Source organism: Bos mutus, chromosome 4 (genome assembly GCF_027580195.1).
Source record: "Bos mutus isolate GX-2022 chromosome 4, NWIPB_WYAK_1.1, whole genome shotgun sequence".
Classification (NCBI taxonomy): Eukaryota; Metazoa; Chordata; class Mammalia; order Artiodactyla; family Bovidae; genus Bos; species Bos mutus.
This window is the reverse complement of record NC_091620.1, coordinates 72,806,829-72,820,145: the sequence shown is the minus strand read 5'-3', so window position 1 is coordinate 72,820,145 and position 13,317 is coordinate 72,806,829. Positions and strand designations below refer to the sequence as shown.

The 13,317-nt window shown below is 37.5% G+C and overlaps 1 protein-coding gene across 7 annotated transcripts in view; it reads left to right on the top strand.

Moving 5' to 3' along the window:
- KMT2E (lysine methyltransferase 2E (inactive)) overlaps positions 1-13,317 on the top strand; it is a 91,253-nt gene extending 77,936 nt beyond the window's left edge. For 6 of the 7 annotated variants that reach the window (XM_070369643.1, XM_005901446.3, XM_070369646.1 and 3 more), the window contains 12 exons: positions 272-436; positions 753-1,061; positions 4,551-4,805; positions 4,957-5,101; positions 5,753-6,003; positions 6,377-6,433; positions 6,577-7,140; positions 8,432-8,721; positions 9,610-9,698; positions 9,802-9,927; positions 10,101-10,198; positions 11,043-13,317. In XM_070369643.1, the coding sequence (XP_070225744.1) occupies positions 272-436; positions 753-1,061; positions 4,551-4,805; positions 4,957-5,101; positions 5,753-6,003; positions 6,377-6,433; positions 6,577-7,140; positions 8,432-8,721; positions 9,610-9,698; positions 9,802-9,927; positions 10,101-10,198; positions 11,043-12,554 (3,861 nt within the window). In that variant the 3' untranslated portion in view covers positions 12,555-13,317. The remainder of the gene's footprint in view (positions 1-271; positions 437-752; positions 1,062-4,550; positions 4,806-4,956; positions 5,102-5,752; positions 6,004-6,376; positions 6,434-6,576; positions 7,141-8,431; positions 8,722-9,609; positions 9,699-9,801; positions 9,928-10,100; positions 10,199-11,042) is intronic. The other variant, XM_070369647.1, reaches the window with a different exon arrangement.

Here is a 13,317-nt window from a genome sequence, read left to right as displayed (position 1 = left end):
CACTTCTTATATTTATATGAATTTAACTGTCAACATATTACCTTAGGAATTTTGATCTTTATGAAATACATTTGTAATGACAGGGTTTACCAAGATGTTCAGAATTCTCAGAAATGAACATAAATGTTTTTTTATCCCTTATTTACCATCAGTTGAAGTGTTTTGCTAACACAATCATAGAAATTTTTTTTTTAATTTGCTATGAACATTTGGATTTTGAATTTTCTTCAGAGAAATATTTATTATGTCTCCTAAAATTTAAATTTCACAGACAAGAGAAGAAAGGAAAATGGAAGCAATTCTGCAGGCTTTTGCCAGACTTGAAAAAAGAGAGAAGAGAAGAGAACAAGCTTTGGAAAGAATCAGCACAGCCAAAACTGAAGTTAAAACTGAATGTAAAGATGCACAGACTGTCAGTGATGCTGAAGTTATTCAGGTATTACTTTTCAGGTCTACTTTTATTTTTACACTTAACCACTTTCTAATAAAATCTTCTCAAACAATTACATCTCTAAAGAATTTTTGATGCGATATTAGCCTTTCAACAGCATTTTTCAAATCCTTTGAGAACTTGGGCTTCAGATATGAGACTTGCTTCATTTTTGAGCAAGGGAATTTTTATGTCAATTTACAGTATTCATAAAGAAATTTGAGGAAGTTCGCTTCTAAAGCAGATTGATACCATTAGATTTCAGCTACTATCTTTTATAAACATGGTATTCAAAGTTCCATTCTTCTGTATTTTGAATTAGGAACAAGCAAAAGAAGAAACTGCTAGCAAGCCAACCCCAGCCAAAGTAAATAGAACTAAACAGAGAAAAAGTTTTTCTCGGAGCAGGACTCACATTGGACAGCAGCGTCGGAGACACAGGACTGTCAGTATGTGTTCGGATATCCAACCGTCTTCTCCTGACATCGAAGTTACCTCACAACAAAACGATGTGGAAAATACTGTACTTGCAATAGAACCAGAAACTGAAACTGCACTAACAGAAATAATTACTGAAAATGAAGTTCCAGTACTTAATAAATGTCCAACAAAGTACCCTAAAACAAAGAAGGTATGATTTTTAATGAACGTGAAGAACTGTTGTCTGAATGTAAAACTGTTGTCTAACAAGTTCCCATGATGTTACATGTATTCATGTTTTAGGAATTAAGGCTATAACATTTCATAAGGAACAGACTGATAGTTATTTTTAAAGTCATAGTTTTTATCCTTCTAAACATTTTAAAGAGAATTGTAAAAATACAAAAATATTTGATATATTGACTTCTTTTTGGTATTACAATTATGATTTCTAATGATTTCCTTTTGCCTACTTTATGTACTTAAACTAAATTTCTCAGAAACGACTGGTTTGAGACGTTATCTTTTCTTTATATATATAATATATAAATAAATTTTGTGGTATATAGGTAATTACAAGAATTAAATGTTAAATTGATTTTCATAGAATGTACTAAGGATGTGGAAATGTATAAAGGGTAGTTTTAATTTTGTTGGAATATAGTTGATTTACAATGCTGTGTTCGTTTCAAATGAACAGCAAAGTGATTCATTCATTCATTCAAGATCCTTTTCTCATATAGAGTATCACAGACTATTGAGTTTCCTGTGCTATACTGTAGGTCCTTGTTGTCTGTTTTATGTACAGACAGACAATCTGTATACACAGACACAGTAGTGTGTGTATTCATCACAGCTTCTGATTTATGCCCCCCACCACTGGCTTAGATGGTAAAGAATCTGCCTGCAATGCAGGAGGCCTAGGTTCAATCCCTGGGTCAGGAAAACCCCCTGGAGAAGGAAACGGCAACCCAATCCATTCTTCTTGCCTGGGAAATCCCTTGGGCAGAGGAGCCTGGCAGGCTACAGTCCATGGGGTCGCAGAGTTGGACATGATTGAGGAACTAACACCTCCTCCCCATCCGTAACCATTTTGTTTGTTTTCAATTCAGTATCTGTAAATCTGTTTTGTAAATAAGTTCATTTGTTTTTTTAGATTCCACATGAGTGACAACACATGATATTTGTCTCTCTGTGACTGACTTCACTTAGTATGATAATCTCTAGATCCATCCATGTTACTGCAGGCATTATTTCATTCTTTTTTATGGCTGAGTAAATACTCCATCGTGTGTGTGTGTGTGTATGTGTGTGTACACACACATCTTTAACCATTCAACGGACATGAGGCTGTTTCCATGTCTTGGCTGTTGTAAATAGTGCTATGAACATTGGGGTACATGTATCCTTTCTGATTAGTTTTCTGCAGTTATATGCTCAGGAGTGGGATTGAAGGGTCATATGGTAGCTCTGTTTCTAGGTTTTTAAGGAATCTCCATAGTGATTGTACCAATTTATATTCTCACCAACTTTGTAGGAAGGTTCCAGGAAGGGTAGTTTTACATCAACTTATTAATAAAAATCTTTCAAAAACTGTCAGTCAGTTTTAATAAAGCAATTGAGGGAAATAGTTCACTGAGATCCACCACCTGGAGCTTTATAGTAACCTCAGAAATAACATACCACCATTATGAAGCTTTGTTTTACTCCCATTCTGAGTATAGTGGATTGGAGCGGAATACCAAAGTGGTAATCCTTAGGCTCTTTGGGGAGTGGGGTAGATCATAAATGAATCCTTGTTATATTGTTTACAACAAAATACTTTGAAACCCAATTTATCTCCTTTTTGTTCTTACCAAATTCAATATAGTTTATAGGTACTATGAAACCATGAGAAATAATTTAGTAAATGTAGTAAAAACCTAGTTTGAATCTGCAAGTATACTGTAATGGCTGGATGGAGGTAAGAGCTAAAATTAGAGCTCTGATTTGAAGTCTGTACTCACATTTTTGCACTTTGGATCCTGAACAAACAAGCCAGTACTTACTTTTGAAAATGACAATTATTTTTCCCACTTTGGAAGGACAAAAAGTAACTGCAAATTTTCTTTATAATTTGGATTAGTGAGGAAGAAAACAGATTCATGTTTCAAAGTAAAAGCTATCTTTGGGAGTTCTCTAGCCGTTCTGAGCTCTCACTGCTGAGGGCCCAGGTTCAATCCCTAGTCATAAGCCATGTGGTGCAGAAAAAAAAAAACTACTTTCTTGATGACAAATTATGACTTAAACCCTGCCCTTTAATTATTAGACTGCTGTGGGGCTAGAGATTTTATCTCCTGGTCTGAGATACAGATTCCTATATCCTGATATTGTTAAAAAAAAAAAAAAAAACCTTTCCCCCACAGGTTTTGCTTACAATATATACTATTATTTTAAACAACATACTGTTTGACAAGAGTAGCAAATGATCCTGGATTCCCATAATGTAAAAGCGTCCTTCATTTAGTACACAGCGCTTACTCTGTGCCAGGTACTGTAAGAAGAGCTTTGGTTATTTAATTCTTTTAATAATAACCCTACGTGTAGAGCTAGTTTCTATTATAACCGTTCTTTTATATAGGTCAGGATTAAGATGGAAAAAAGTTACATAACTTGCTCGAGGTCATGGTGTAAGTGGCAGTCTGGTTGCAGAATCCCAAGTGCTTTAGCACTGCGGTTCTTTTTCTTTTTCCCCCACAAAGTCCCCCAGCAAAGTCTTTTGCTGTTATTAATCTCTGTTCAGTCTTACCCTGGTTTAGCACTGCATTCTGTTGCCTGTCCTAGAAAGGAAGTTTAAATACATGGAAAAAGAGAGAGAGAAAAGATGCCAAAATGCTTATCGTGATTATTTCTAGAAGTGAGGATGTGGGTAGATATTATTTAATGTGTGTGTTTCTGTACGTGTGAGAATGTATGTTTAAATACATATACACTAGTTTTTCTACATATTTTTTATTATGAATGGTATTTGTAGAAAATAACTAGATAGAAAAGACATAAATGCCCACACAGCAAAGAAAATGTGCTTATGCTGACAAACTGGAATCCTTATTTTCATGACCATTAAACCTGAACTTTACTAGTTTTTTGTTTTTTAAAGAAGGTGAGGGTATTCAGATATATTCATATAGCCAGTAAAGACTGAATTATTATGTACAGTGTAGATCCAAAAACTTCAACAGAATTAAAAGAAATTTGTGAATTTTCAAAGCATGGGAACTTAATACTAAAAAGATTTCAAACCCGATAAATCAACAGTGATTGTCAATGCCAACAGCTTTAAAAGAAAAATCACATGCACTGGGGTAGCCAGGGTAAAGAGCACTGCCTCATGTCTGACAGACATTTTCCACATAATACAGAAGCGGTAACAAACCTAACTTTAGAATTTGTTGTTTTTAAGGTGGTATTGAGGTGTCCTAGATTTTTACTATTTTATAAAAATATTCATAGAAGTATTACTGTGTAAAAAATTTTAGTAATAAGAGTGGATAACCAAGGAAATGCAGAATAACTTATATTGACTTTTTGAACATTGTATATGAGTGATTTAAATTAATCATTTTAGATAATATGTCAGTTTTCAACTTGCTGTTCAAATACTGTATAGGATGAACTGTATAATTACATATATAGTGATCCAAATTTTGTTTCTGCCTAGCACTTGGTCAGTGAATGGTTAAGTGAGAAGAATGAGAAGACAGGAAAACCTTCAGACAGCCTTTCAGAGAGGCCGCTGCGCATAACTACAGATCCTGAAGTGCTAGCTACACAGCTCAATTCTTTGCCAGGTCTCACTTACAGTCCACATGTATACTCTACTCCTAAGCACTATATTAGATTCACTTCACCATTCCTTTCGGAAAAAAGGAGAAGAAAAGAACCTCCTGAAAACATATCTGGCTCATGCAAGAAGGTAAACTTTTCTTTGGATATGAAAATCTAGTATGAGCCAATGCCATTCTCATTCCATACTACCATTCTTGGGAGTGAAATACTTTGGGAATTGGCTGTACCTTTATAGCTGCAAACTGACTTCTGTTCACTTATTATTTTGTGTATTTCAGCGGTGGTTGAAACAAGCTCTGGAAGAGGAAAACTCAGCAATTTTACATAGATTTAATTCGCCCTGTCAAGAAAGATCCAGAAGTCCTACAGTCAATGGTGAAAATAAAAGTCCACTACTATTAAATGATAGCTGTTCCCTTCCAGGTAGAACTTCTTTTCAGTGTTGTTTTAGTGTGGAGAATGTAGCAGGATGTATTTGGCATACACACATATATAAATAAAATATATATGCATATTTATTCTAATTATTATGTACCTCACAAAAGCAGCACAGATTCTTTACCATCTGAGGGTAGGAAGGAAAAGTAAAATTGTTTTATATATATATATATATATTTATATATATATATATATATATATATTTCCCCCCTTTTCTGCCTCCAACATTTTGGATGAAGATAGATATACACATGAAAACTATAATTTGCAGTACCATGTATGTTGGGGCTTATGGTTGAATTTTGGGCCTGGTTAGCCATCTGTTTTTCAGATTCAAAAGGACTCTTAGAAATCAGTTAAATTAACAGCTATACTTCCAAGATTTCTTGGCAACCTCTAGGCCTGTAAGCCTTCTGGCAAGATAATGCTTGGTACTGGTGAAATTGGGGGGAGGGAAATGGGGGTGAGTAAAGATTGCTTCATGTTAGTATTATTATCTTTAAAAACCTTCAAATTTAGTTTTGGGATGAAAACCATCATGATGATGATTGTCAATGTTTTGTGCTTTCCCAGAATGTATTACAGATTGTAGCAAATGTTAGCAGTATAATTTATAATTTATTATTTTACCAACAGATTTAACTACACCACTGAAAAAACGAAGACTTTATCAGTTGCTAGATTCTGCTTACTCAGAAACCTCCACACCTACTCCTTCACCATATGCTACACCAACTCACACAGATATTACTCCTACAGACCCATCATTTTCCACTCCTCCACGGATAAAGTCAGATGATGAAGCTTGTAGAAATGGTTATAAGCCCATATATTCACCAGTTACCCCAGTAACTCCTGGCACACCAGGAAATACCATGCACTTTGAGGTGAGAAACTTACATGGCAAAAACAAGAGCCCATGGGGACGGGGTTTCTTTAATAGCTTTTCTCTCCTTTTAATAAATAGTGTAACCTTTAATAATAGTTTCTAAGGAACTAAGTGAAAACTTTGAACATCCATTTATGTGAATTTAAACTTTTTTTTAATTCAAATGAACATAACTTTCATTTTATTGATCTACAGAAGTCAGACTAAATACCTGTATATCAAACTGACTTTAAAGCCAACTATAAAGACAATAGAAATAAAAAAGTTTAAAACCAAAGTGTGTGTAGTAGTTTCTCTTAAGTTTTCATTTCTGTAAATATGGGTTTAGTTATATATTTTAATTTTCAATTCTGCTTCTGTCTTTTATGCAGAATATTTCTTCCCCAGAAAGTTCTCCAGAAATTAAGAGACGCACTTATAGTCAAGAGGTAAGGAGATATTAAGAAAGATTTTTTAAATTGGTGGCTTTTTTCTTAGTATCATTATTTTGCTTAAATTATTGGTAGTTTTAATGTAAGTAGCTTCCAAATGTGATTATTTGTGTAATTTTTTTTTTAAATTCTGTAAACAGGGATATGACAGATCGTCAACCATGTTAACGTTGGGGCCTTTTAGAAATTCTAACTTAACTGAACTGGGTCTGCAAGAAATAAAGACTATTGGCTATGGCAGCCCTAGGAGTAGGACTGAAATCAGCAGGCAGTGCCCTGGAGAAAAGGAACCGGTGTCAGATCTTCAACTGGGACTCGATGCAGTTGAGCAGACCGCCTTACATAAAACCATGGAAGCAGCTGCACACGACAGGACTGAGGCTGCCAGCCAGCTGGAGGCTGCTCACTCGGGGCGGGGCCCTCTGTATTCCTCCTGGGTAAAGAGTCCTGAGAGAACAGGCGTTAACTTCTCAGTAAATTCCAACTTGAGGGACCTGACACCCTCACATCAGTTGGAGGTTGGAGGCGGCTTCCGAATAAGTGAGTCAAAGTGCCTGATGCAGGATGATACTAGAGGCATGTTTATGGAAACACCCGTGTTTTGTACTTCAGAAGATGGGCTTGTATCTGGTTTCGGACGGACTGTTAATGACAATTTGATCGACGGAAGTTGCACACCCCAGAATCCACCACAAAAGAAAAAGGTTACAAATTTAACAATTTATAGTCCTTTTAATAGTGTTTTATTCATACTACTACTGAGGGTAATTAATAGTTATGTATTATGTAAGGCATTCATACTTTAGTCATATTAAATTATTGATGGTGTACATTTTTAAACCTTTTGTCAGTGCTCCACTGACTAGATATTGTTTGCAGAGAACTAAATTATAAGGATCATGATTTCAGAGATCAAAAACTCAAGGTGATTACTTCACTTTGAGTAACTTTTAAAAAAAACCACTTCCCAACCAAATAAATGGAACTGAGTACTATGTCTTCTTGGTGGTTTCATCACTAAGTCGTGTCCGACTCTTGCGACCCCATGGACTACGGTCCTGTAGTAGCTTGTAGCCTGCCAGGCTCCTCTGTCCAGGGGATTCTCCAGGCAAGATTATTGGAGTGGGTTGCTGTTTCCTTCTCCAGGGGATCTTCCTGACCCAGGGATTGAACCTGGTCTCCTGCACTGCAGGCAGATTGTTTTACCCACTGAACTATGAGGGAAGCCCCATTTGTGTTATTACCCTTATTTTACATAGAACATGAGGCCCTAAATGGAAGAAATGGCCTCTTTCCTCATCAGTAATATCTATAGTATTTTTAGGCCACGGATATAAAAGTATTTTGAAAAGTACTGTACTAAGAGGTATTTTGAAAAGTATTGTACTAAGAAATTAAGTATTATATAAGTAAATAGTTCCCTGATTTACCACCATTATTTGGTTGGCAGACCTACTGAAACAATAAGAATGCCTTATTTCAGAGCAGTGGGAGAAACTACAACACGTATTTATTTGTTAATAGGCTTATTGCTTTTCAAGTCAAAGAATTTTAGTGATGTGTGCTTTTAATTTTTATAACAGAGTCCAGTTGGCAACTTTGTGGGAAGCAATATAGTATAGTGGAAAGAGCACGGGCTTTCAAGTAAGACCTAGGTTCGAATCCCGGCTCCAACACTCACCAGCTGTGTGACCTTGAGTGAGTGAGTTACTCAATTTCCTCATCTGTAAAATGGGGATGATAATATATACCTATTTCATAGGGTTGTTGTGAGGCTTAAATGACATAATGTATGTAAAATCATCTAAATACAATGCCTGGCATAAAGTAGGCATTTGCTAATTGTTTTTTTATTGTTATTTGTTCAGAATCAAATTATTTTACATAATTTTCCTAATGTAAATATAATAATTCTCTTTAGAAAAAAGAATAGATTGTTTCTAATATTTAAAACAAGAATTAAAGATGTGCTTTTCCGTATCTTTCTTGCTTAAGGTTTCTCTATTAGAATACCGGAAGAGACAACGTGAAGCTAGGAAGAGCGGCTCTAAGACGGAGCACTTTGCGCTGGTTAGTGTATCACCTCACACAAGTGGCAACTTGAGCAGCAGCACTGGTGATGGGTGTGCCCACAGGAGTGAAAATGGGGAGCAGGTAGAAAGCGCTGCTAGCCTACCTTTACCAACACCAGCTACAGTTTATCATGCTACTTCGGAAGAAACCAGCAATAACAGTACTGTTAAGGAAGTGTCTGCCAGTGAAAAGAATGAACCAGAAGTTCAATGGTAAGCTGCCTGTTTGAAAAAAAAAACAAAACACAGACCTAATTGGTAACTTTAGAATTACAAACAGTATACCTTCTTATGAAAGTAGTCTTTGTTATTTTATCTCCCAGTCAGTATCTTGGCTCATTTTGAATGGACCTATACCTGTAAAGATTTCAACTATGCTATTCTGCAAAACAACAGATTTTTGTTAATCAGTTACTTCCTGTTTGTTGTTCTCCTAAGGCTAAGCAGATAGCGGTTTGTAATATTAATTTTGACAGATCCTTTTTGCTGATAGATAAGGTTTTAACCAAGATATTTGCCTGTGTTGTTAAAGGTCCATTGTATCTACTCCTTGATAATTTTCACGTTTTTCAAACAAATACTCCTTTCCAAAGCATCTCACAATTTGTTTACCACCCTTATCATTACCTTGAAACAACAATCATGTTTAGTGTTTCTTCAAAAGCAATAGAAGCAGCTGGCTAATGAGGGTCTTGGCAAAGGGCAGGAGGCCACATGCATTTTACATTTTGGTCCTCTTACCTCTGAGCTTCCTGCTAGCCTTATAATCCAGACACAAGGTAAATCTGTAAGGGGTATATTTGGTTCCTTTGGTAATCTGAGGTGATGGTCTGAATGTTACCATGCTACCCTTCAACAACCTCCTCTTCACCAAGAACTTGCTTAAGACAAAGGAATGAGTCTGCTTGGGTTCTTCAAATAAAGGATAAAAATCTCAGTTTGGGGAGGTGTTGGGGGTACTATTTTCAAAACTTAACATCAAAGTATTTTCCTTAAAGAGCCAAAGCCTTTATACCTGGGAGGATATGTTGACCATCAAGTGGCAAAAAATGATCTACCCAGCAATAACTTTTAAACTGATGATATGACTTGATTTTAAAGGACGGCCTCAACTTCAGTGGAGCAAGTGAGAGAGAGGAGTTATCAGAGAGCTCTGCTTCTCAGTGATCACCGAAAAGATAAAGACAGTGGTAAGTGAGCTTGTTCCTTTGCCAAAGAGTGGAGTCAGCTGACCGCCCCGCGCCCGTCCTCTGCTCCTAATGTTCTCCGGCTCTGCTTCTGCTTCATCTCTAGGGGCAGAGTCACCATGTGTCCCCTGTTCACCGAATCATGTTCCGTCTTCTCCTTCATCTCATTCAAATCACATTCCCCAGTTGCAACCCAAGGGCCCAGTCCCTTCTTTCAGTGAACTTACGGAAGGTCAGTAAGCAGATGACCTGTCATGGTGGTGGTTTTAAATACCTTTTAAAAGCATAAAGGAGAGAGCCTTTCTAGACATTGGTTTGAATTAATAGAATGTACATTGAAGTATTAGTAAAAGGAAATATTTATCATGTAATTTTACATTTTCTGTGATTCCTTATGCTTTACAGATCCTGATCCTGAAAATCTAGAACCCACAACTACAAATGAATGCCCATCCCCAGATACTTCCCAAAATACTTGTAAAAGTCCTTCAAAAATGAGCAAGGTAATAACAACATTGACTTTTGAACATGGCCATTCTGAAAAGTGGATGGTAAAGCGCACCTGGAGATTTTTCTGCTGTACCCAAGTATCAATTTGTGATTTCTGGACATTTGTCCTATTAAAGTTCCAACGTGGTAAACACACTTCAGCAGCTTACGTTTGCTTCATCAGTTTCACCCCTTCCTTATGCTAGTGGCTAGGAAATTTAGAGTCTGTTCATGAAATATTTGACCAATTAATTCTCTAAAAACAAAAGGTCAGATGACATTCATGTGAAAGAAATGCTACCTCCGTCCTGGATCATGAATACATGATAACCTAATAGGGCAGTAAACTAATAATGAGGCAGTCTGATTTTTTCTTTCTCCTTAAAGAACATCATTATATATTCACATACTCTCATACTTGGATTATCTGTATTTGAACATTGAAAAGGTATTACGAATGAAAACAGTTGGGGGTGGGGAGCAAGTTTATCAACCCTAAGCAGATTTGTCATTACTTTGAGTATAGACATTTAAATTACAAAATTGAAACTTGCCTCAATTGTTTAAGGTGCTTAGGGGAAAAAATGGAGATTAATGTCCTTAATTTGTGTTCAATGAAAATTTGGGGAATTCAGTTGAATCTTATTAGCAGAATTTGTTGAACTACTTAAAAAACTGGCTTTTTAGTATCTGAAACCTCTGTAGTTGTCTTCAGACCTATCCTTTTCCCTGCCCCTTTTAAAATGAATAATATAAACATTCATATATTAAATATATAAAATGAATGTTATAGTAACAACAAACCTCAATGTATACAGAATGTTTCATAACTTTAGATAATTTGTTTTCTTTACATAGCCTGGTTCACCTGGACCTGTAATTCCTGTTCAGCCACATGGGAAAATACTTACAAAACCAGATTCCCATTGGGAGGGAACAGTTATTGTATCTGAAGCTGAGAATGGTGTCCACCTGAAAACAGAACTCCATCAAAAACAGCTGTCAAGTAACCCCCAAGCACTTTCAAAGAACCATCCTCCACAGCCACTCGTTCGCTGTTCATCTGAGCAACTTTCACAAAAGCTGCCTTCTGCACCCATGAAGTTGCACTGTCCTCCGTCACCTCACGTAGAAAATCCTCCAAAGTCATCGACGCCTCACACGCCTGTACAGCATGGCTATCTCTCACCAAAGCCTCCTACACAGCAGTTAGGCTCTCCCTATAGGCCTCACCATTCACAGTCACCTCAAGTTGGAACACCTCAGCGAGAGCCTCAAAGAAATTTTTACCCAGCCGCACAGAACCTTCAAGCCAGTACTCAGCAGGCAACTTCTGGAGCATTATTTACACAGACACCCTCAGGACAATCTTCGGCAACATACAGTCAGTTTAATCAGACAAGTCTGAGCAGCACGGCACCACCCCCTCCACCCCCTCCACCCCCTTCTTCTTCGTCTTATTATCAAAACCAGCAGCCCTCTGCAAACTTTCAGAATTATAATCAGCTTAAAGGTAGTCTTTCCCAACAAACTGTGTTTACATCAGGACCAAATCAAGCACTTCCTGGCACCACAAGCCAGCAAACAGTTCCAGGACACCACGTTACTCCAGGGCATTTTTTGCCTTCTCAGAACCCTACTGTTCACCATCAGACTGCTGCTGCTGTGGTCCCACCCCCTCCTCCACCCCCACCTGCTCCAGGACCACACCTCGTACAACAGCCAAGCTCCCATCAGCCACACTCAGTAGCACATGTGGTGGGGCCTGTTCACGCTGTCACCCCTGGATCGCATATTCATTCTCAAACTGCTGGGCACCATTTGCCACCACCCCCTCCCCCTCCTGGTCCTGCCCCTCATCACCACCCCCCGCCCCACCCTTCCACAGGACTCCAAGGTCTACAAGCACAACACCAGCATGTGGTAAACTCAGCCCCTCCACCTCCCCCTCCCCCTCCGCCTTCCAGTGTTCTGGCTTCTGGGCATCACACCACGTCAGCTCAAGCCTTACACCATCCACCTCATCAAGGACCGCCACTTTTTCCTTCAAGTGCTCATCCAGCTGTACCACCGTATCCCTCACAAGCTACACATCACACCACTCTGGGACTGGGACCCCAACACCAGCCTTCTGGAACAGGGCCACATTGTCCATTACCAGTTGCAGGTCCTCATCTCCAGCCCCAAGGACCAAACAGTATTCCAACACCTACCGCTTCAGGGTTCTGTCCTCACCCTGGCTCTGTGGCCCTGCCACATGGGGTCCAAGGACCTCAGCAGGCATCTCCAGTGCCTGGACAGATTCCAATTCACAGAGCACAGGTGCCACCGACATTTCAGAACAATTACCATGGTTCCGGGTGGCATTAAAACGGACTTCAAAAACATTTTTTAAAATGTTCTGTAAGATAAACTGTATATTTCATATGTACCTGTTATGGTACTTTTTAAAGCTTGTACATGAACCTTTGTATAAAAAAAGAAAAAACACCAGTGCTCTTTCATTGTATTTTTCCCATTTTTGCTTTTTAAATTCCTTAAAAAATGTGCTATTAAGCCAGTGTTAGTATCTTTTATTTTGTAAGTGAACATTCCAGCTGTTTTTCTGGCAGTAGATTTGATGCTACATGATCTTTAAATTTTATTGTTGCAGTTAAAATTCATTTAGTGAATGTTTTCTATATTATTTTATACATATGCATTAACCACACAGCTAAGTAATGGCAGTATGAGGATTTTCTTTCTATCAGCAGTTCTGTGAGTGCATCTTAGGTATAAAAAATGCAATACAGATTTTTATAGTTTGCTGTGAACATGGCTCATTTTGTTTTATCGGTTATTTGCGAGCAAAATGTAATTTAATGTATAAATGATTTTTAATGTCTCCTGACTGTAAATACTGCATTTCTTTTGCGTACATAATTGCTTACAGCTTTTCTCATTTGATATATAGCATTGTACATACGACAAGTCTGCAAAACTGTGTGATCCTTGTGAAAGTAGTACAGTCTATGGCTTTTAATTTCTTTATTTTAAATATACTGTCACATTGAAGCACTGGTTGGGCATTTTAATTCATGTTAATAAACCACAATTATGTCAGTTTTACCAAACTGTCCTGAACAACTTCTGA